We start from the raw sequence: 24,564 nt of genomic DNA on the forward strand, positions 1-24,564 counted from the left end.
AGGCTAATCTGACCCTCCTCTTCCATAATGGGTCAGCTGCTGCCAACTTATTCCCACTAGACCCACTCTCACCTTGATGCATTTATTTTGAATACATCTTTCCATCATCAGCTAAATGTAGTGTCTGGAGGAAGTGTAGTTTTTTGTGTAATAAGTGAATTGTTCCTCTAAATGCATGCAGTTCAGCTGATCCTCCTCACTTTATCTAACATCATTTGCACTCTTGGATAACTGGCAGGCAGAAAACTATGGAGTGTCTCACCAGATGTTTTCTCAGGCCAATAGACCTGATTTCATAGCAAGAAAAATAATATTTGATTTTATTTGCTTACTGGCTTTCATGTATGTTCCTTTTATGTATGTTCCTTCTTACATGTGTATACATGAAAGTCTAGAAATATCAAAGCTCTGTGAATTTCTTTAGTCTGTTTTCTATTGCTTTTCAGTCTATAAGTGACATCTATACATGCTTCTTGCAGTGATGGAGTGCACCCAACATATTGTATGCTTGGTCTTTCTTGGGCTTGCCTTCAAACTTTATTCTTCTGTGTGCTTCCCCCATGAAGCCCAAGCAGGTCATGAAATCCATCTCAACCAGATCATATGTCTGGTGGGGTCATCTCTTTCTGCACTAGTCACTGCAAGCTTTTTTAGTGTCAGGAGAGGCAGAGGATTCTAAGGCTTGAACAATGAGCAGTTTTAGAAGTGTCTTGTCTGTCTAAAAATGAGCCTTGGTGACTAGATCAGACATGGATAACTAACATCAGGGGCTTGAGTCTCTCCCTGTGTTTCCTTCATTGCTTGTTCTTCTCTACTCTCTCCTTAACTGGAAGTGAAGCAGACCAATTTTTTAATCTGTTCTGAGAAGCTTTACTTTTCCAGAAAACTTAAAACCGTTTTTTTTTTTTCTTGCTAGCTCTCCTTGGTAAAATAAACAAAGCACCCAAACCAAATTACCCACAACCCTGAACAAGATCTTCCAAGCCAGCCAACATGATGTGTCACCCTGAGAGTTTGTACTGGAGAATTGCAACAGCATTTTCACATGCAACACTGTGTATCTAAAGCTCCTTTCTTTACGGTTCTGTAGTTCTGAATGTGTTTCTGGCATGTTGCTTGTGTTTGTGGCACAGAATCTGACACCAGGGATAAAGCTCCTTCTTTAAGGGGCTTGCCAATTTACTTGGAAACAATGCTGGTGTGAAATAAAATGTTGCCACTGTTCTTAGAGTTTGAAGACGAAGCATTCTGCCAGTGGTACATAAAATCCTTATGATTCAGATTTGTGCTGAGCAAAACAAGCAGGAGTTAAGGTCTGACCTGTAGTGAAAGTTGGGTATCACTGGAGCTGCCAACGTCTTTCCTCGCACAGATTGTGTTCTTGGTGAGCTGCAGGGCTGTGTTGGTGGATGTGATATGTTTGGTGCTAGCTATGTTTGCTAGTCTTTGAGTGGGGAGTATTGTGATGCTGTTTGGATAAATATTTGCCATTTACCTTTTTGATGGTACAGCCTTTCCTGTTGTAAGTGGTAGGTCTGACTATAGACTCCTGAGTAGAGGAAGAGTCAGATCCACTGCATGCCAATCTTTAGCTGTGTCAAGAGACAAGACCAGCCCAGACAAACGTAAAAACCCATAATGGTCTTAATTTTTCAGTCACCAATGTAAGTCAAATAACAGAAGGAGGTTGCAGAAGGGCCATACCCTCATAATACCATCCCCATGGTACACCGGAGTCCACCCCTCTTGAACCAATGTGTTGGACTGCTCCAGGAGGTGGAAATGCCAGAGATTACTTGTCACTAAAGAGCCAGAGCAGAGCTTTAAAATGGGAAAATATTGGCACCATACCTACATAATTTTTTTTCCTTTGCTTAGTATTCAGCCTTAGGACAAATTAATTTATATTGAATTCTGCTGTACTTGCCACTAAATTTGTTGTCTTTTCTAAAGCTTGTCTTCTCCCATGAAGGGAGAGAAACAAAAAGTATATGTATATATTCAATTTTAATGCATACTAGAAACCACTTTATTGTATGTTTTATTTATTTATTCAACACTAACCTTTGCATTTGCATCTGTAAATAATACTACAAAACTGAACTGGGCCAGAGAGGCCTTTTAGGGATTCGTTCTGTCATACAGCTTTAAGACTCAGTCATCAGGTTAAAATTTGAAGTGGATGCCCAGAGTAAGTAAGTGAATAATAAACAAAAATTATTGAAATGAATAATATCCTCTTTATCTCTTTATCTGAAATCACAAAAAGGCTGCAAGTTCAGTTTAATCCTTCTGACATCAGTCAGTCTGAGCTTTAAAAGAGAAAAGAAAGAAAAAAACACAGACCAGTAGCTGGTCTCTGGTTTTTAACTTGGTATAGAGTGGGATGCTCCCTGAAAGAGACACTGGGAGACATGAGTGGTTGAAAGAGATTGTGCTTCATGTCACTGAGCTTTCTGTAGCTACTGCTGTTATGCTTCTGCAGTAGAAAAGGAAATGCCAGGGGCAAAAGATAAGAGAGAATCGAAGGAAATGGCTGTATGTAGTTAATCCTTTCCTCTCATGGTGAGAATGGTTAATCCATTGCAGAATACAATCAGGATGCTAGACCCACTTGGACTCGCTTGTGAGCATGACTTAACTGGGACTAAGTTGCCTGGAGCCTGGCTAACTTGCACCTGTAGTCAAAACATGCAAAGGATAACCAAGTTGTTTGACACAACTGATGTTGTAGCACTGTAGAATTTTGACTTTGGAGTGTGGATTCTCAGTTACTGTTTGTAAAAACCGGTGTGTTCTGAGAATTAGTTATCTTAATATTGATGCTGACTTCATAAGCCTAATCTCGAATTTGGAGAAGGAATTTTCTTTTCCTGGCTCCTTTAATTAAAAAAGACAAGTGATGCTTTGTTGCTTTATTTTATATCTACACAGAATTCCTTTTGGGGCAGAGGACTCTATCATATTTTTTTAGACAATCACCTGAAAAGCAGAGGAAATCTGGCAGTTGTGGACTTGTAGTGCAGTATGTTACCCTATGTAGAGACAGTGCTAAAGAAATATGGCCAAATTAGAATATTCAGATATTTGATCTCCTGAAAAACACGGGGTAGAAAATATTTCTTAATATTTCTTACAAGCTTAGTGGTGTTGGCTGAAGTTTACATAATTGGAACCCTTTTTGACATGAAGATTGAAGGATACCTGCTTCCATATCTTTCTTCCACATGTGTTTTACTGGCAACTTGAGCTGTTACTGGCCAGACTGGCATTCCTGTTGGCAAAAATGCAAAGGCCTGATTCTTTTGTCTTTATGCATATCAGCTGCATTAGATACTTGATGGAGTCTGAATTTAAGTTTCTGACTTTCTTCTGCTGACTATACAGTGATTTGGTTGTGTAGTTGAGTACAAACATAGCAAGAATTAATTAACTGCCTCAGGCTTTGGACACTGCTCAAACAGTCCTTTCCAATCATCTTTCTAAATTGATCTATGGTCCAGCTCTGATGTGGCTGCTGCCTCTCTGTGGTCAAAGATGCTGCCTGTTCAAGAAATGTTAATATTCAGTGTGAGCACATGTAGTTTATCTTCCCAGTCACTCGTAGCCATCCATCGCAGCGGTGCCACAGGACACATCACTAGGTTGTGAACCCTTCCAATCTGAACATGGACCTACCTCCAATTTGCAAATTCAGTTACTCAAATCAAATGCAGTGCAGAATCTTGTGCTCAAATGATATCATTTTCCCATTAAGGACTTAAATTTGACTATTACAAACTTTGAAGTTTTTTCAGTTCCCTTATCTACCTCCTTAGCTGGCAAGCAAGCCTTGTTTTGTTAAGCCAGAATATATATCAGATGAAATTTATTTGAAATCCTGATCAAAATGCTGCCTGATATTTAGTTCTCTGTGATCCAGTGGTAAAGCATAGTAGTTATTTCTCAAAGCATATTTTTTCTCTGAAGAACCAAATTTGCTCGTAGTTGGAGAAAAGGAGCTTACATATGTTTTGATTGTGAGAAGATGCATTGTGTGTAAGAAAATAATTACACAGAGAATGGTGTTTGTGGTATTAAGCAGAATATGTATGAGGCAACATATATCTGAAACTTAATGTGGAGTTACATGGAAATTTGGTTACATTTCAGCTGTGTCATTTCTTAACCAGAAAGACTCAAAAAATCATTATATTGAAAGTTTGGCTTCCAAGAAGAGTCATGTCACTATCTTTGGTGTTTAACTAATGAGCAGGTTGATTCTAACTTATCTAAAAATTTAGACCGCGTTCTCAATATTAGAAAATATAAATTAGGAGCAATTTACTTTTCAATACAGAAGAGATCTGATTCATTCCATGAAAACAAGTAATGGCATGACCTTGAGGATAGAATCACTACCTCATCAGAGTCATGTTGACTAATCTGATTTGTCTCTCATTCTATTTGATACTAGGAACTCACATGTCACCTGCTTCCTATTAAACAAAAAAAGCCAGGAGAACAGCCAGCTTTGTTATATGGCAGTCAAAGTGAATGTGCTGACAACTGATATTTGGAAGGAGAAAGTTGTTTGACAAGGTTTGGGAAGACAACCTGCTTTTGATTCTCTGGAGCCCAGTGTGGTTTAAGAGTAAAGGGAAGACATTAGCCTCCCCTGGCAGTGAGGGTGATTGGTAATTGTGTATAGTTATTGTGAATAATCCATTCATGTTCTTTAATCTTAGCTGATTTTAATACTTTATCTAGCAACAGTCTTCCTTCTTTTTCCTCAAAGTTTATTCTTTCTCTCTCTCTCTGTGTTCCAGCTGTACAGCTCAATGGACTTTGGAAGAAAATGGCAGCTCATGCATGAGCGGGTCACTCCAAACAGGTTTTACTGGTGAGTTAAGGCCACTGGCTTGGCTTGCTTTGGGTGGGTCATGGAGGGGAGAAGGGCATCTTACTTGAATGGATTGGTTACTTTATCTGAACATGAAGTATACCCTTGGTTTTGTTCATCATCAATGCTATAAATTCAGTCCATAGAACACACCTTGCAGTGCAATAGTCTCTGTGTTTGTACTTCTCATTTGATAAAACGCGGTGTCTTTTACAGAGAAGTACAAGTCTTTTGATAATTGCAGAACTCCTGCTTCTTTATTGTACACCTGCCTAGAGTAACACTGAGGAGCTGCCCAGTGCCTCAGTGACAAACCTGTGACCATTAGACTTCCTATTTTTCAGCCCTTCAGAGAGTTACTTTAGCCTAGAACACAGTATTTGTGCAGAGCCAGCCACTCTGACCAGTCTCCTTATGCAATCTTGGTGAGAAGGGATGATTCACTCTGCTTTAAATCACTCTCTGAGGAGCCAGTTTTATTATAGTGACTAGTGAAAGTCCAAGATCTGCAGTTTGCTAAAAATCTGCTTTGTGACTCAATTCCTTCTCAATTCCCAAGTGTCAGCCTCTCAAATTGGAAGAGTGTCTTAAAATCAGATGATGAAACAAATTTAGTTCCTATCTCCAGGCTCAGCCATCTCAGATGCATCTTTCCCAAACTTCTCTGCACCATGTGAAGGCTTAAGAATTGACTTTTAGAGAGAAAAAGAAAAGTGTAGTTCTTCTGTAGTTGAATTTAGGATCTGGGGCTCGAATCAGATTCTTAATGCTGTACTTACTATATGCCAGATGATGGGGTGTGTGTGAATGTGTAGAAGTGCTGATTTACAGAATCTGTGCATGGATAAAAAAAGTATCTGGTGCTTAAGACCCAAAAAGATTGTAATATTAAGGAACCAGAGGGTCACATTTTGGATGGTTAAAAATAAAAAGGACTTGGAAAACTTAAAAATTTACTCCCAATTACAAAGCATGATACATATCTATGTCTATATCTGTATATCTTAGAGTCAAATTCTTGTAGAAGTTTTTGCACCTCACTGAAAGCCCCTGGAATCCAGGCACAAAATATCTATAAATTGTGTTTCCATGAAGTGGAGGTAGACTCCTCATTTCAAATTATCTACATTCTTCTGGAAATCTCTCTAGACATCTTTAGACTCCAACATTTAAAACATTGACCTTTTGGCATCAGGTCTAGATATTTCCCTTAGTGTCCATGAGGAATCTGGACAGTGTGAGAAGGTTTTGAACACTGAGGAAAGGAACTTTTGAGGTTCCTAAGTCACACAGATCGGCAAAATATATCAAATGTCTAGAACCTTGTCTGTCCATGTTACAGACAGACTGGCTTAATTCTTTCAAATACAGAGTTTCTCAAGGGGACCTGTATTTCCTGCCCCATCAGCTGGACAGCTGTGAATATCCCCTGTCCGTCTGTCTTTGGAGGCCCTGCCTATGTTTGCTGAGCAGACATGAGGATCACCATCCTGAGCAGGGGACAGAGGACTATTCCATAATATAGGAAAGGAGGTTGTTTTTCTCTCCTGGTTCTGGTGGCAGGTGGATGATTGACCTAACTATCAAAAATCCTTTGATCTCACTATTCATGCTGGCTGCACATGACAAAGGCGAGTGTAGATCCTCTCCAGGTGTATCCTTCTGTAGAGCAGAATAGCTGGTCCTTGGAATAATTTTAACCCATCCTTCAAATAACACAAGTGAGCTTAGGGGAGAGGCTTTCTTGGAGGATAAGGTGCAAAGGCTAAGCTGACTTGGGAAGAAAAGCAGAACGTCTTTTTAAAGGACAGGTTGTGATGTTGTGACTTATTTTCTGCTTCCATATAATAATGGTTAATGGAAATTGCTTGTTTGTCCACTTGGACCCCAAATGTGTATTGTTTTCCACAGTCTACCCCATTTTTCATTGTCTTTTGCTGCATGGTTTGAACACTGTTTTTTAGCAGTGCATTATGTAATGTCTGTGTTTCAGGTGCCTTTTTCTCTTAGGAAATGTACAAGTCTTCTATAGTTAAAACTCATAAGACATAGACTTAGAAATCTTTATTCCACTCAGAAACAGCAGAGTCCCACAGAGAATAAGCTTCCCAAGAGAGTGAATTAGGTTTTTCCCAGAGTGGGAGGGATTTGAAACAATCCATAGTGCAGGTATAAGAGGTATTGAAATTGTGGAACATAATAACTCTCCTTAGCTGATTTATTTCTCTTTTTCCTTTCCTTCTCTTTAAAGCTTCAAACGGTGATGGCTTTCAAGTTTTGGCTTGTAAGATCTTTACAGAAAAAAAATGCAAATAAACATTTTAGCCTCCAAAATTTGTTGATTTTTTTAGTGCGCTACAAAAGAGAGAAAAGTGGATGTAGCTGAAAGTTTCAGAGGGATGTAAGCCACTACTCTGTGAAACTCAGAGAATCATAAAATAGCACAGATTGGAAAGACCTGAAAAATCATCTAATTCCAACTTCCCTGCCAGGGCCAAGGGCACCTTCCACTAGACCATGTTGCTCAAAGCTCCATCCAGCCTGGTTTTGAGCACTGCCAGAAATGGGACATCTGTGGCTCCTCTGGGCAACCTGTTCAATTGCCTCATCAGCTTCACAATAAGGAACTTATTCCCATTATCTATTATAAACCTACCATCTTTAAATTGAAAGCCACCACTCTTGGCCTATTACTACATGTTCTTGTAAAATCTCCCTCTGTTTAGCTACTGAGAGATGCTTTAAGTTCTCCTGGAGCCATGAGGTTCACACAGACCCACCTCTCAAGTCTGTCAGTCTCTCTCTGAATGCCCTCCCTTCCCTCTGGTGTGTCAACTGCAGCTCTCAGCTTGCCTGTGGCAAGCTTTCCTTTCCATGTCACCAGCCTATCACTGTCCCTGTCATCAGTCGATCAAATACTACATTATTGAACCTCTGAATTAAAACTTCCATGAAAGTTGAAATAGTAATGACAGGGAGATGCCAAAATGAGAGAAGCTGCTCTTTTGTGCTGCTCTGCATTGTTCATTAGTAGAGGCTCAGGTAAGCATCCTTCATGAAATGGGACAGTTTCCATCTCATTGGAATGCAGCTGGCTTTATCTGGGGCAGGCTTTGCTGAATGTGTTTGCCTTCAAAACATGACTTTCTTCTCTCAGGCTGCTTTGAATGGGCTTGTGAAGACTATAAACTTCACCCGGTTCATGTGATCAGTCAACCTGACAAGAAGAGGTCTTATTTTTCTCTTTGAGATCTTTCTGAATAATTATACCTTCCCTGAGAGACCTCACGCATAGAGACCTTAGTGCCAGGAGAGAATCATGATTGCTTCAGAGCTTGTGAGACTGGGATGTGAATTTTGCCTCAGCAGAGTAAGCACAACCTCTCTGCTAGTCATGGACACACAAGTCACTCTGTGCATTTTTTGGTGTAGCTCTAGCAAGCAGCATCTGTGATGGCTCTCTGGTCAAAAACAAAGCCCTAAGCTCCAGTCTCAACTTGTGGCATTGTATCCTGGCTCTTGCCTTTCAACTTCTTTCCTTAGTCATAGTTGTTGGTGCTACTCACTGGTTTGTAGTTTTGTGTTCTCATTCATTATGGGTGTCACATGTCCAACTGTTCATGGGACATTTCTCATGGGTTCCTGAGCCTGCTCAAACTTTGTGCATAAGCTGAGATTCACCCCTGGGCCACTCATAGTTACAAAAAAACCTAGGATTTGAGTTCTCTACTTTGGTAGTAGTGATTCATTTGTTAACTACACCCACTGATGACAGTGGCAGAGCTTGAACAGACTGTGTTAGTTGATGTGTGTACAGGCATCCAGATTTGGCTCCCACGTGCCTTGGCCTCAGATTTTAATAACTTAGGATCCTGTAAGACTGTAAATAGCGAGTTTGCGCTAATGTGATGCAGAAATTCCAAGATCAATCAAGATAACTGAAACCAGCATGGGTGCAAAGTTTGTTAAAATCCTACTCAATGTTCTTTTCTTTCAGAACACATTTCTGCAGCTCCCTCTGGGCCCTGTTCATTTTATATCACTATAACTTAGACACCTGTGCTGCCATGTGGAGGATATGAAAAAATAAAGCCCGTATTTTGTACCGTAGAAATGCTGGGGAAGCTTCCTCGCCTGTAAAACACATGGTCTGTTCTGCTGACTAAATACTGTTGCTCTCCTGATAAAGAGTCGTAGGACTTGAATTGTCCTTAAGTATTTTTTTTACTACCTCTGCCTTTTCCTGCAGCAGCACGATGGGACCAAGCAGGTGGGCAGGATGGGTTGGTTACTGGAGCATCCACCAGGCACTTGGCTGGACCACAGCTTTCCCCTGTCACCTTGGGTGACTCCAGCTGACTTTGCCTTGTTACCCTGTAGGTGAGACTGGGATAGGAGAGCACCTTGATGACTGTAGTGGGTGAAGTACTCAAATATATAGTAATATGAAGTGCTAGAGCAGAAGATTAAGAGAACTAGAAGGTAAAAGAGAATGAAAAGATGCTTTAGTGGCATATGAAATCCTTTTATCATCTTACGGCTTAATTCTTTCAAATATAGAGTTTCTCAAGGGGACCTGTGTTTTCTGTTCAGTCAGCTTAACAGCTGTGAATATCCTCTGTCCACCTGTCTTTGGTGTCCCTTCCTATGTTTGCTGAGCAGAAATGAGGATCACCATCCTGAGCAGAGGACAGCACTATATAACCTTTGGACACCAACACCCTTCCTTAGGGTCTCCCCAGGCTTTTGTTTTTTGGAGAACACATTCCTGTTTCCTGCCTTATGTCATCACTGAGGAATATGAAGTGGTGGACATGGAACCATTTTCCCTGGTGTGGTTTTTTTTTGTTGTTTTTTGTTTTGTTTTGGTTTTTTTTTGTTGTTGTTGTTTTGTTTTTGTGGTTTTGTTGGGTGCTTGTTTTTTGGTTTTTTTTTTTTGCCTGTTACAGCTAGACATTTCCCTTCTTATTTATTTTTTTACTCGTGTTCTCTGGGACCATGAGTGATTCTCTCAAAGCCTGGGAGCAGGAAAGTGGGGAATACCCATTTCCATGGAAGAGAGAGAGAAATCTGTGCAGAATTTCTGATGCCTCTGGTACTTCTGATACTTGGAGCCCTGAAGTCAGTGTGCAGCATGAGTCTAGTCAGTAAGAGCCACTGAAATACACACTGGTGATGAAAGTTGGACAGATAAGACCAACAAGGCAGGAAAGGAGAGAGGAGGAAAATAAGACATGCACTAGCATGTCTTAAAGGAGCAGCATTTGTATTTGCAAGTAGAAAAATTAGTTGTATCAAGCAGTTCTCAAATACATTACTGATTCCCTCAACAAATCTCCCCTGAATTTTATTTTTTTCCCTTCTTTTCCATGATAATCAACCAGATTTATGTTTTGTTTTGGGATTTATTTTTTTTTTTTTGCATCTATGAATGCCAGCCACACTCACTTTGATCTCTGAGAGTTAAAAATTGTGAGATGGGAACACTTTGACTGAAAGAAGGAAAGAGGCTGTGTGCCCACGAACTTAGGCTATGCTTTGGAGTTAAAGGCTTTCTGTCACAGTTGTTTGAGGAATGAGACAACAAATTTTTTCATTCAAGGGCAAGGTTTTCAATCTTTTTGTGATTTTGGGTAAGAAAAGTTGATAAAATGTATCAGCCAGTGTATTTCTTTTTAGTCGCAGCCTGAATTTCAGGATGGCTTTAGTGAAGGCTGGTTTGGATATCTGAGAGTAGTATGGCAGAAGTTAAGGGGTTTGCCTCAGTTTTTCTAAAGGTTATTGTCTGGGTTTGTATCTACCTTCACACAGATATTTGTGTCTGTTTTTATTTCTCCATTGTGACAGCACTGATATTTCCTAATTCCAGTGCCAATTTTGGTCCATGCAGACTGTTTCAGCAGCAGTTCCAGTAGTAACCTTTGGATACAGCTGACATTACCTTTACTTGCCTAGTTTGTCAGCAAAGAGATGGTTAGTCAAATCCGTGCCTGCCTCTCCTGTAAATCCCACTAATCATTAACTGCCAGATGGTGTCATTGCACAGTGCTGGGGAAACATCGCCTGATTTTTTACAGCCAAGTTTAGTGTTAGGAAAACATAGTCTTGTAAATGTCAAAATGACTCCTAAATAATCCTACATTAGAGTTTTTCAGAATTAAAGCCATACCATACATGGAGCTATGGATAAAGGAATGACTCCATTTGGCCACCTACGAGCATCACCAAGGCACTTACCCAGTGCCTATTACTGGAGCCTCCCTTGGGCTAATGACTCATTTGGCTCTGGAAAGGGACTTGCTGCCCATGCCCCGTGGGCAAGAACACCCAGGGAAGGTTTTTCTCCTGGAGAGTAAAGCTAACATAAATCTGGAATGTGTTACTCAAGCCACCATGACCATGAATTGTACTAAGCTGAGGACAACATTTTCAAACTCTAGCCTCAAGCTCTGTAATAAGAGTTCAGGAGAGATGAGAATTTCCCATAAATTCTTGGTATATATTGGAAGATTTCCTTGCAAGGTCACTTTAGTTAATTAAAGACCACAACACCATGGTGAAAGTAAACCTAATTTTTTTTTCCTTTTCAGTTAAAAATGGGCAAAGTGAAACTGTGAGGCTAGGTGTTTTATTTCATTTTGTGTGCCTACAATTAATGCCATCGGCACTATAGATATTTAGTGTTTCCAAATGTTAGGTTGTGGGTGACTAACTTGTGATTACAAAGTAACTCAGTGACAGAGATATAAATGGAGCCTGGATATAGAGGTGGATACTTTTTATTGGCTGAAATAGTGTTTGTTTTTGTTGAAAAAGTTCCAAGTCAATAAAGGTATTTTAGAATTCATGGCAACATTATCAAAATATTTCTCTCAGAAATTAGAGGAAGGAATATTGTGAAATATTTGACAGTTTTTGGATGGTCTTTTTAAGTAATCTTAAAATTTGACTAAAACTTCATTTTGCAATATATGATTTTAAAATTAAAGCAGGGAAAGAATGCAGTCTGAAACAAATTGTGTGATAATTTTTCCTAATTATAATTCTATCCTGATTTTGAACTATAGATTGGTAAGTGCTCTTCCAGGGACATTGTGATAGACTTTATGGGTATCTAAGAGAATGAAACCCTAAATGACCCTAAGAACAGGAAAATCCTTCACTTTCTCTCTCTGGGAAATGCTACAGGACTGTTTTATAGAGATTGCACAGACCTCACGAGTTCCATTAGTGCCTCTGGTCAGTGAAATGTTCAGACTACTGTTCCCCTTTCTGAGCTCAGTCCATGTTCCTTTTTGAACAAATTGGTGAGAGATCGACAGAAATAGTTGCATGTGGAAAAGCATCTTTGTGGAAGATGGAAAAAACCCATAGTACAATACTGGAGAAATATTACAGACTATTTTCTAGTTTACCTGGGACTAAAACCAAAGGTATTTGGAGGTTTGGTGTATGTTTATGCCAACTGATGACTTTATCTCACAAAGGAAATTTGTTACAACTAATCTCTTGTGCTGTGAATGTAAGCTCTAAGTTGTAACTGATGGATACTTTAGTATTGTGTGGTGTCTTAGGAAAATAAGTGTTTGGCATTTTTACTAAGTCCTGTGGATGTCATGCTGGTCAGGCTGCCTAGGCTCAAAGCTCTTGTAATGAGAAGGAAAAAAAAAAAAAGAAAAACATACTAAAAGCATTCTGGCTAGAAGGATTGTGTGTGATTGTGTGATTTTGAAGGGAAATAATTTTAAGTACTTTAAATTCTCCTTTAAAACCTATGAACTACATAATAATAAGTGAACCCTAAGTAAAGTGCTGCATGATAAAGTGCCACATTATGTATGCACCTCTGTAATTCTGGCTGCTATCACAGCAAGAATGAGTTCTTTTAATGAAAGGTATATCCTTTGGAAGGGTAATTTTGGAATAAGTTGTCTTTGGAGGACTTCTCTTTCTAACCACCTTCTTTTTCTCTCTGACCTCTTCTTGCTTGAGAAACACAACATTTCTTGCAGAAGGAAGAACTATCCCTCTCCACTAATGTAATGGTGGATGTACTTACATAAATACCAGCAAGCTTTTAGAATTTGTGATTTGTTGTGATTTTAGTACCATTTGTGATGTTTGCCACACTTATGTCTTTAATGTTCTCTGGCTGGAAGTTATGTTTTTCCTTAAGGCCTCAAAAAGTAAGGACTAAAATATTTCTGCTCATTTGGCTTAAATCTAATGCCTACCACTCCATGTCACCTGTTACACTGCAGTTAGTTTTTTCAGCCATCAAAAATCCTTTGGCTTTCGTCTCTCATCTGTCAGGTTTCTTATCTCCCAGGAGCCAGTCTCTTCTCTTACCTCTCCCATTGCTGATTTTGGATAATTTTATAACCCCATCTCCCCCACACTCTCTTTGACTGAGTGTCTGAGGCTGAAGCAGACCAGATGAACCACTAGTAAGGAAGACCAGGAATGCTTTAAGGAAGAGTTTGTTGAATATTTTTCCCAGTTTGTATTGATCCCTGGAGTGGGTCCCAGTGATGTGTCTGTCTAAAGAGCACAGGGTGGGAGGATCTGTGTTCTTCTCCTGCAAGAAGGTAACAAATAAGATCAAAACCCATCAAAACAAATAAGTCCAAACCCCATCACTGTGTTTCAAAGGCCAGTGTTGGAAGCTGAAATGCTGTACTGCTGACTCATGTGGTCTGCCTGGCCTGACTTCATCCTGGCTCTCCTGATGCATGTGAACTCAGACACAAATTAATTCCAGCCTGTCAGGAACAGTCCCAGAGTAATTCTTTGTGACTCTTTGTAGGAAGCATTGATGAAAGCCAGCCCTCTAATTAATATATTGAATAATGTATCCCTCTGAGGCATATGGGGATCTCCCATACTGTCATAGCTTGGCAAAGCTAATCAAAAGCCAGACTGCCAGGCTGAAAGTAGCATCATATTTTGTGCATTCTGGCTAGCAAGGAATAATCTCCCACTTTTTAATTTTTTTTTTGGGGGGTGGAATTTGGGTTAGGTTTTGACCTTTGTTCTATATCATACTAATCTCTCCATTTCTGGGAAAATGGATGAATTCTCAGTGTGGGGGAAAATCCCTCTTGTTTTCAGATGACTGAAAGATAAACATTTGGGAATTCTTTTAAAATCACTACTGTTCTGAGATGTTTAAGAATTACCTTTTCACATACCCTGATTGCAAACATAATTTTCGGGCTGTTTCATTCAAAGGCAAAACACCTACAGGCATCAGGAGTGAGCATCTTTTCTGGATCCATCTTCCCTTTGCCCCAGACCTCATGTCTGATGGCCCATTTGATTTCAAGAAATGCACCTTTACAGCTCTTGTTTCTTTACTGGGGCTGGAAGCATCCTTGCAGTGGAGGAAGTTGCAATCTAATAGAGGATTTATCCTCAGTGAGTACATCAGCACTAGCAGGGACCATTTTTACTTGAAACTAGATACCTCGAAATTCTTCAGAGAGATTTTCTCAAAAAGAATCAGGCAGGACCCAGGTAAATTCAATTTCATATCCCTGAAGGACCCAGGTAGATTCCAGTTCATTTCCCTGAACTGACTTCAGCTGCTGAACCTTTGGAAATTTGGCTGGCATTAAGCTGAACAAAACCAGTTGTTTTATTTAACAGAAGAAGTTGAGCCCATGCTGTGCAAAAAGAATAGTCTTATCATGGCAAAACAGACAAGATATTTCTGCATTAATTTAAATGTGAACCATTTGTGTTGCTCAATAACATCCATTAAAGATAAGGAGGTCCGTTTTTATGCCTTCTGCTTGTTGTAAATTAACAAACTCTCTTAAAACGACAATTCATCAGCAGTTATATGAGGCAGAATTCATTCTTGGCAAGAGAAGAAAATGAAACTCCCATCCTTTCATTCCCTGCCATTCCCCTGAGTCTCCTCTGTAGAATGAGATGAGTTTAATTTTGCTATTGTTAAGCACAGTGAGCATGAAGCTACATCAGAGTGTAAGAGCAGGAAGGAGCATCTTATTAGCTGCATTACAGGTTCTTTTAAATAATGTTGATTCAGTAACTTGTGTCTTGCTGATCATATGGAGAACAAGGATGAAAAGCCAGTGAGTGATGCTGTTTCACTTGCATATTTGTAGTGAGTTAATTGGAATAGGACATAGCAGTGGTTATCATAGCTCTGTAATTATCTTGCAAGATAATTGTTCTCCATTGGGCAGAAGGCAATAAAAATGAGACGTAGACACATTTCCATGTTTAGTGGAATATCAGAAGTTCTGTAGCTGAGTCCGAGAGAGAAACATACCTGTGTCTGCTAGCAAGTACTTAGGAAATAATAAATACCTGTAGACTTCAGTCTGTAGACTTCAGAGCTGATTTCAGTAGATCTGGGTTTTCTCACATAGGAGAAAATCCTGCTTTTTATTGAAAAAATAAAGAAAACCAAGCCAAAAACTCTGTCACGTTTTTGGCCAAAGGGTACAGACAGATTCTTAGGTTTTGCTCACAGTATTTTTGGTTTTCAAGTTTTGATTGAAAATCTTTGAGTGAAGGAGACATGTTCCATTACCATATTGATTTTAGGGGCAATCTGTAATAGTGACTCCCTAAAGCCATTTCTAGATCTGCAGTTGTTTCTCCAGAATTCTTTTTTTTTCTTTCTACAAATCATTAGATTTGAACAGTGTGCTGGCACTTTGGAATTCGCCTTGAGGATAGAAAACAGCAGAGTATTACTTTTCATTTGGCCTTGTACTTCTCTTTCCTTTCATTGCTCCTCTGTAACAACAGATTAAGAACCCAACAAAGAGAAGCTCTTGATTTACCTACAGCTTGACCATACACCTTTGCTTCTTGACATGACTCCCACTGCAACATTCTGCCCTGAGCATTCTCACTTGATCAGGGCAATGATTTTGGGATGGGGATGCTTTGGGCTGGGGATGCTTTGGGATGCTGCTGTTGTGAAGAGCTGGGAGTATGTCTAGTGCTCAGCCCCCTGGGCAGCCTTGTCTCCTTATTGTTTGTTCAGCTGCCTGCATTAGAGCAAAGGACCCACAGAAGATCTCTGGTTTCTCTGGTCTCTCCTACTGCACTGTTGCTCTCTCACTGACAGAGACCTGCATGTGACTGTGTCTCTTTTATTCATCTCCATTCTGCCTGTGAGGATGCTTCTGTCTCAGATGCAAACTTGTCTTGTCATGAGACACTTGGTGATCTGCTGACCTCCTGACACTGTTGCTTTTACAAATCATAGCCACACAGACTTGCTGTTTCTACAGGCAGAGCCTGTCTTTGGATATCTGTCTGCTGCCAGAATCCCTTTTGTTTCCTGCTTCTTTGTCTTTTCCTCCTGTGGTATTGAGACAAATGAGCATCTCACTCTCAGCAGCTAATTGAGTGTGATTTTTTAGGGGCAAGGAGACACATTGATGCATTTATGCTTGCTGGTCCAGAACAGAGTAGTTCATTCTACTCTCTATTTCTTCTCCTTACCTTTGTTCTTCATTCCTTTTTTCCCCCTCTTCCTTTTCTGGCTGATGGCTAAAAGTCAAAGAAGGAAATAAGCCATTTGTTCTCTTCAGGTTAGTGCCTGAAATGCAGAGAAACAACTGTCACAAAAGGTTTGTGAAACAAATCCATTTTTTCATATTGTTTTTTCCCCAAAATGCATGAAATGAACCACAAATTCATTTCCAGAATGTTAGATGTTATCCCAGGGTGATTCTTCACAATATCCTGCAACAGGGAATGTAGAGACTCATTCTTCCTTAATTAATAAAAATGTACAATGCTCATAGGCATGTGGGGCTCATCAGCAAATCCTATACATATTGTCTGTGCCAAGTTTCATACTGGCATCCCCTCTTTGGACAATTTAAGCTTTATTTTTATCCATCTACTGCTTCATTCATTTATTAAATCATGCTCTTGCTCTGAAGCTTTTTGGAGGTATTTTATTGTGCCTAGGCCTCTGTTAATAGCTGAATCACTGAGCCATAGCATTTCAGGCATGTCATATTTACAATTGGAAAACATTTGTATAAATGAGGCCAATTAAACACACAGTATCTGATAATCCTTATTTTGGAGTAAAATATTTCTTGAATGGGTCATGTTTAAGATACTTCTGCTAGTAAACAAACCTGGAAGAATAATACAAGTCTTACAAACATTTCCTTTGAAGGAGAGGAGTAACTCCAGTGAGATCTTTGGTTACAGGACTGCCAGCCTGAGCTGAGGGGTCTTTGAGCATGTACTTTGCTTTTCTAAAGTGATCCAAAACAGGGCTGATTCATGTTTCATGAAAAAGTACAGCAATAATCTGTAGCAATTCCCCATGTGCCTGACTTTCAAAGGAGGGTAGCCAAGCACTGGGAAAATATTAATTAACTGGGCTTCATAATATAGTAGGCACTAAACTAATTTTAAGCAAATGCAAAAATCCAAAAATATACTCTTATTCTTATTTCAAATATGTTTCATGAGAATGTGGTTATATTTTTTGGGATTTATGGTATAGATTTGGGAAAAATGCCACAGGACTTTAAAGGACTAAGATTTATGGCCTGGATGAGAACTAGACACAGCCTTATTTGTGCATAGGTTCTGGTGTTAGCATAAAGGGAAAAGGAAAAATATTAAGCAACAGCAGTTTTGTTGTTGCTAAATATACTTTAAAGGTATTCCCTGCTAATTTATGTGATAAAAAGAAATGTACTGAGAAGAGAAATGATTCTCTGTGTAGCAGAGCCTGCTGCTTTTAATGGATTCTCTGGTGGTGATTGACATGGTTGAGCCTAAATGCCAGTTTTCTCCTCAAGGATTGAGGAGAAAAGGATTGATTTGGACCTCTTTCCTCTTCTTGGTTTGGTTTATGCATAAAAGAACTGTGTGTAGCAACTTTGTGGTTCAGGGGCCTGTGATCCACTGAGCTTACAGGGAAGGTACAGGTTTAGACATTTGGTACTAGTGGGGATGAGGTGCAGGGAGGCGCATGCATGAATGCACATATGGAAACACACGCAGATGCCATGAACACCTTGTTTTTGAGACACCATGCAGAAAAACTCCTTAAAATTCATTGGGAGCATTTTAAAAAGGATTGGCTTTGCTGAAAAGAAATTAGCTGAGAATAAACACTTGGCAATTTTTTTCCCTTATCTTGCAAGCTAAGTCTCACAACAATTACTTCTGCCGATGTCCAGGACTACAGCATCACGGAAATTAGCACTGGAAAAGATGTAGAAAGCTCCAGGGACCTAGCTAAGACAGTTCCTTACAGTATCTTCCTGTCCAGCTTTTTTCCCAAGCTTCATTTGAAATATGCTGTGCAAGGAGGTTTCGCCCCTCACTCTTCAGAGACCCCATCACATCCTAACACATCCAGCAGCACCTCCCCTGGCTCAGCCACACCGAATGATACTGTATTTATGTGTTTAATAAACACATTCTTTGCCCCAACAGTTCAACATTTGTGTAGCTCTTTACTATGGTAGTTTATGGTGGCTGGCCCAGGGTTGTGGGCAGGTTGGGTGTATGCTGTTAGGTGCCCAGAGTTAATGTCTGCTGGAGGTGATTTTAGACCAACTCAGACATGAATCGCCTTGACCACCTGAAGCCAACTGCAGTTATTGATACCTAGACAAATGTGACGCAGTATCAGAGAGAGGAGAAGCCTGTTGGAAAGGTATGTGTCATTGAGCAAGGGTTCCATGTGGAAAACTCCAGGTAAGTTGAGTGGGAATTGAATGAATTCGTTCCTGCTTCCATACATGCACATGGGCATGGCTCTTGTATTGCTCGAGTTAGAAATATACACTGCTTGCCTGGTACAACACAAAAGTGTTTACTCACTTCTGGAGCAGGATAGAATTAAAATTACATCAGACTAATTGGCAACATCCACTCATTTAACTGCTGTTGCCTGCAGCAAGAGGAGGAGTTTTTCCTCCTTTACACATTATTGTACAATAAATGTGCCTTTTTCCTTGATGTTTCTAGCCCTTATTTAGTGCACAATATCCTGCTAGGTAGTATCCATCTGTTTTCTCTGTCTCTTTAAATGGACACTGGAAATTGCCTTCAGTCTGACATCTTAACCTGCAAAAATGAGTTTTCAAGACAGCATATTGGGAGTCTCAATTTGTTGTAAAAGTTTTGATTTTGTTTTCAAAGCAGGGGAATTCCACTTTGACTGGTCAGAAACTAGACACACCCCTGGCAAAAAGCTCAGTCCAGCAGGTTCCAGATCAAGTTTGAAGGGCTGACTCCTGTAACCTGAATTTTTGCTTTTATCTTGTTGTAAATCCCAAACAAAAATGTTGCTCACATTCAGTGATACTCATTCAAACCTCCTGAACTCTTGGGTCCAGGATATAGAGGAATAGAGCATCTCTTACTCTCAGTTGATGGTTTAGGGAGCAAGGATCAACAGAGGCAGTTGGAATTGCTCTGCTGTTTTCATTTAAAATGGTAGAGGAGACAAATGTCAGTCCTTTTCACCTTTAAATGCCTGGTGAGTAATGCAAAATGGTTAGAAAAAAATGCAAGACTTGTTTATTCCGTGGAAAGGCATTAGAGTTGGTAGAAGAAGTGAGCTGGGGTGTGCAGTAGGCAGGTAACCCGATGAGTCTGTTTGGTTTTTTTTCCTTTCCTTGCATGTGTTGACATTTTTTATTTTGAAGTATATAACACCTTTCCCTGTAGTTGGATACTACAAGGAAACACTTCAGGAATAGTTAAAGTGCAGGTATTGTGTTTTCCTTGCCCTTATAGGCCGCTCTCTCTCCCAGTCAGAGATTAAATATTAGCAGAGTGGCCTAGTAAATGTGCATCCATGCACAATGCTCTTCCCTCAGGATAGAGATAAGGATCTTGCCAGGATCATGTCCATCCTTCAAGAGCACACAATTCTCTTCTGAAAAGAAGGGAGGAAGGATCTTCTGAAAAGAGCTACCATGAAAACAGAAAGGAAAAGCAGCACCAGAAGATAGAAAAAATATAACAATTCTTCCTTTTAATGGAATTCAGAGGTAGTTTGAATTCTTAATTGGAAAATTATCCTGTGCCTGCTGCAATTCTGGCTGCAGGCTCCACATTTTGAAAACTGCTTTTGCAGCAGTTGGGGAAAGTGTCAGCAGGAAAAACTGACCTTTCCTGTCACTACTGCCTGCATGCTCTCAGCATTTTGTCATGCCAGGGGTGATTAATGAATAGGGATGGTGGATGATGTTGATTTAGCTCAGTTCCTCACAGTGAGGGTGCCTTATTTGACTCCCTGCAGCCATCACAGCAGCACACACAGGTGCATTTTGTGAACCTTGGTTTGAATTTTGCTGTCTGGAGTTTATATGCGTAGATCTGTATGACCATGGGTCAGGACCTCAGGCTCCTGAGTGTTAAATTCTCTTGTCTTTATAAGACTCTGGACAGGGTTTTTAGCCAGAGCACCATGAAAGCCTTTCCCAGCCACCACACTCTGAGCTACACTTGGTTGTATAAGTCAGGGAATGCTGACATCTCTCCTCAACATGCTTTAGTTGCTTAAATAATATTGGGCAGTGCATCCTCCAAATGTTCTTCAGAGTGTAAGAAACTAAAAGGCTGTGAAAGTGTTTCTTCTTGTTTTGTTGCTGCTCCTGTATTGCCAGACCTGTTGTAGTGAGTTCTCAAGGCTAGAGAATTACAACAGGATAAAGGAATAGATTTAGAGTCTGTGTGTGTGTGTGTGTGTTTTTGCAGCTGTGCTTCAGGATCTTGCTCTTTCCACTGCTGACTTTTTTTCATTCTTCATGTAAAGCTCCTCCAGACAAATGATGAGAGACCATTTACTAAAAATACCTGAATTCAAGAGTCAGAGCAATGCAAAACAAAGCTCTGTTCCTTGCCAGTGGGAACAGATGTGAGGTGAGGCATGAAGAAACAGCATTGATTGGGGATCTGTTTTGCAATCAGTCATTGGTATAAGAAAGCAACTTGGTTTGGGTGAAGGAAGGAGGACCAGTGCATCACTTTTCAGCCTTATCTGCCTGCAGATAGAGCAGCCTGTCTTGCTTTTGTGTTGCAGAACACTTTGTGAGCTTTTCAAGGTGGAGTGCACTATTTGGTGAACAGAGGAGCACTAGGAGTGTGCTGTGTGCTAGTCCTTTTTTGTCATCATTGTTATTCTGAAAAGAACCATTAGGCTTGTCAAAACTAATTAAGGGAACAAGTAGATGGCACTGGAAAGGAACTTCAAGCTAGAATGACATGTTTCAGGAGATCCCTCTCATTCCCTGGTGCAGACTTGAAAGGCATTATGAGTAGATCCACAGAGCTCATGCATGCAAATGCACAATGGTAATGAGTATTCTGGAGTTTGTTAGGATATACTTAGGTTCTTCTAATAGAAGTCTCTTTTAAAATGAATAGTACTGTGGCAGACTGATGTCTCTTATTACCTGGGCTAAACAACTTTGCCCCATTGCTGCAGGGGGAGATACAGTGCCCTTTCCATCTGGAGGGGAGGGACCCAGAGGATGTCAGGGGCCCAGGTGGAGCCATCTGACACTGTCAGATGTGTGTCAGGATGCAGCAAATGGCTCTGAGTAGGAGCTTGGTGTCTGGCTTCCAGAAGGTTGGATGCCAGGAGAGTGCATTTAAGGCTGAATTTAAGTAGGAAACCTGTTGGTAAGGGCTGCAGGGCAAGTGCCTAAAGTGTTCCCAACCTTTACCTCCAAGTGCTGGCACTACCACTCCATATCATTAAGTTGTGATGAATAGATATGATGGTAAGCATGTACATCTGTCTCTATTGGCATGTCATAGATAAGGGTGATGGTTACTGAATGACTGAAATTACAGCAGTTAGTGTTACTCATTTGAAACAGGGCAGAAAACCTCTGCTATGGACTAGAAAGATTGCTTTCTATATACATTGGGGACTAATACTGCAGCACACTGTAATGTTTTTCACTGATATTTAAAGGGATTTCTGTGTATCCTACTGTCACTTTTAACCATGTCCATAAATTGGGAAGCTTTGATCCCAATAATTGTGTGATCACAGGAACTCAGGCTCATTCTGGCATCCTTACCAATAACAGACAGCCCTTCTTCCTTGTGGGATCACCCTGAAACTGATGGTAGCAATTAAGGAGCAGACTGTTTCTCACTGTGAGTGGAATGATAAAGCCCTGCATGTGCTGCTTTGTTTTGTTGTGTTGGTATCTTCTGGCCACAATTCAGAGTGTTGTGAATGGACCTGCTATCGATGTGGTGCTCTCGTTAACAAGCAGTGCCAGATTCAGTTACCTGCACAGTGGGTCATAATGTAGTTATTTTGACATTTGCAGCACTGCCTGATCTTAGCTGGACTCCAGCACATTTATATGTTTGTCATTGCTTCAGTTGCTGTGTTTTTTGTGGGATACACAAAAATGTACCAGAGCATCTGTATTTTTAAAATTATTATTATTATTATTATTATTATTTTTACTGGTTTTGCTGTTGATGCCTCAAGGATGAAAACAGCAAAAGAATGTGATAAAAATGTTTTCAGAACATTAGGGAGTTCTGAACATTGGCTGGCTCAGAGGGAATCTATTATTTACAATCTACTGTATCAAATTCAACTCCCACCAAATTAGAAACTGATTTTTGTCATTGTCCCTTTTTAATCTAACCCTTTGGTTAACTCAGGAGAAGCAGCACCATAAATCACGTGGACATCTATGGATTTTTTTTCCCCTGCCAGCCATTGCTAGGACTAAATGTTCATCTCTCAGTGATTCTTATCAGCCAGGACACTAATAATAACATTTCTGTTCTGGGCTTGACTTTCCCTCTTCCAGGAGGAAAAGTATCTTTTTAATGTCCTTTGAAAAATATTTTTAGGGAGTAAATAACAATGCATGGGAAGATTGGACTAGGGGTGCTTGAGTTCCAGGTAGTGAGATTAAAGAAACTCCTTGTGCCTCTTTTCATAATTGTGAAAAGGACCATGGATGACATGGGATCATGGTGGGAATAATGAATACTTTCTCACCTTTTTAAAATCAGAAATTCACCATATGTGCAACACAGTTTTTCTTCTGAAGATGGGGAAAAGGAGGTAAAGAATAGCAAGACTGCCCAGCAAACCAGGGGCAAATCAGAAATTGGTCTTTCATGTCTCTAATCAGCCGAATAAAACCTCCTTTTAATTTGCTTTCTGAAGGCATGGGGCTGCTGTGCCCTTGTCTTTCCTTCAGCATTAAGCCAGAACTCTAATTTTACTGGGTCTTGGGACCAGCTCTCTTTGCTATCACTAGAACAGTCGTAGTAGCCTTGGTCTTGTAGACAAGGGATGGGCAGGATCACTCTCCTGTGCCTGGGAAGGTTGGTGTAGGGCCCCTGAGCATGATCTGTGTGGAAATACAAAGGAGACGAGTTGTTAAAAGGTGGAAACCTACATACCAGGTGTCCCAAGGTAGGTTTAAACTGGTTTTGTGCTCCTTCACCAGCTCTGTCTGATTGCAGCCTTTCAGCTAAGTGACTGCCTTCTCTCTCTGTGTCTCTCCTCCCAGGTCAGTGGCTGGTTTGGATAAAGAACCTGACCTTGTGCACATGGAAGCCCGGACAGCTGATGGACGTGAGTGCCTGCAGCCACTGCTAAAAACTGGGCTTTGAGCCAAGAATGGAGTGGGAATGAGAATCCACTTCATCCATTTTACCTCCCCATTTACATTTTAATTGGTAGGGGAGATGTAGGTCATGGGGTTTGATGTGATGTTCTTATCCTGAACCTGCAGGGGAAAGTTGTGGGCTGCAGGGCTTGTGTCTGTGGAGGGGGTGGACAGAAGCACAGTCTGTTGGGATAAGAACCCATCTATTCTGTTTAACTGTTTAACTTTTTTCAGTATCACATAGTTTACATCAATCATAAAGAGCTGGGCTACCAGCACTGTACCATGGAACCTCTGTGCATTTCCAGAGGTGCTCAGAACAGCTAGGTGGTATCTGAGAAATTACCTGCAGCCAGACTTGCCCTCCAGCCAGAATGTCCCTATTCCCCTTTGTCTTGTATTGAAAGTGTTTTTTAGTTTTGCTCATAATGTATGAATAGGTGTTCCATACCAACATATTACAGGCTTGAAAAGGTGCCTGGATCTGAAGCAGGAAATAGGAAAAAAATTCTTAACTCCTCACTGAAATAAATCTAGTCACATTTGCAGTGGAATGGATTCCTACATAGTCAATCTCCAGCAAAGGCATGGTATTAGAAGTAAGTTGACTTACTGTCTCTGAAGTGTGTTAGATATTTCTCACGGGAACTGTAGCATAGTAATGCATCTGCTCCTTATGTGGAAATTTACTCTAGTGTGAGGAAATGGGAGCAATGGAACAAGTGTCCCATTTTGGTGCAGGGACAGTATAGAAAAACAGCATAGGATTAAGGAGTTAGAGGATTTCTGGGAGAAAAAAAAGCCTCATTATTGTTGGTTGCAAACTTATCTCTGTTTTAGTCAAGTGCTGTGTAGGCCAGATGTGTGAACAAACTCTTGTCTGTCAAGATGGCTTCTCTGAGGTTGTGGATGTTCTAAAATCACTCACTGGCCTCCCACTGCTATTTATTGATGGCAGCTGAATAAATAACCAGGCAATAACAGCTCAGGGGTGACAGCTGTTTGTTGAATATGTGGAAAAAGCAAAACAGGCCGACAGGT

General features: G+C 40.3%; 1 protein-coding gene across 1 annotated transcript in view; it reads left to right on the forward strand.

Annotated features, from left to right (window-relative positions):
* SORCS3 (sortilin related VPS10 domain containing receptor 3) overlaps positions 1-24,564 on the forward strand; it is a 266,923-nt gene that overhangs the window by 161,073 nt on the left and 81,286 nt on the right. The window contains exons 5-6 of the mRNA XM_066554147.1: positions 4,809-4,882; positions 23,425-23,489. Of these exons, the coding sequence (XP_066410244.1) occupies positions 4,809-4,882; positions 23,425-23,489 (139 nt within the window). The remainder of the gene's footprint in view (positions 1-4,808; positions 4,883-23,424; positions 23,490-24,564) is intronic.

This window comes from Molothrus aeneus, chromosome 8, assembly GCF_037042795.1.
Source record: "Molothrus aeneus isolate 106 chromosome 8, BPBGC_Maene_1.0, whole genome shotgun sequence".
NCBI classification, from domain to species: domain Eukaryota; kingdom Metazoa; phylum Chordata; class Aves; order Passeriformes; family Icteridae; genus Molothrus; species Molothrus aeneus.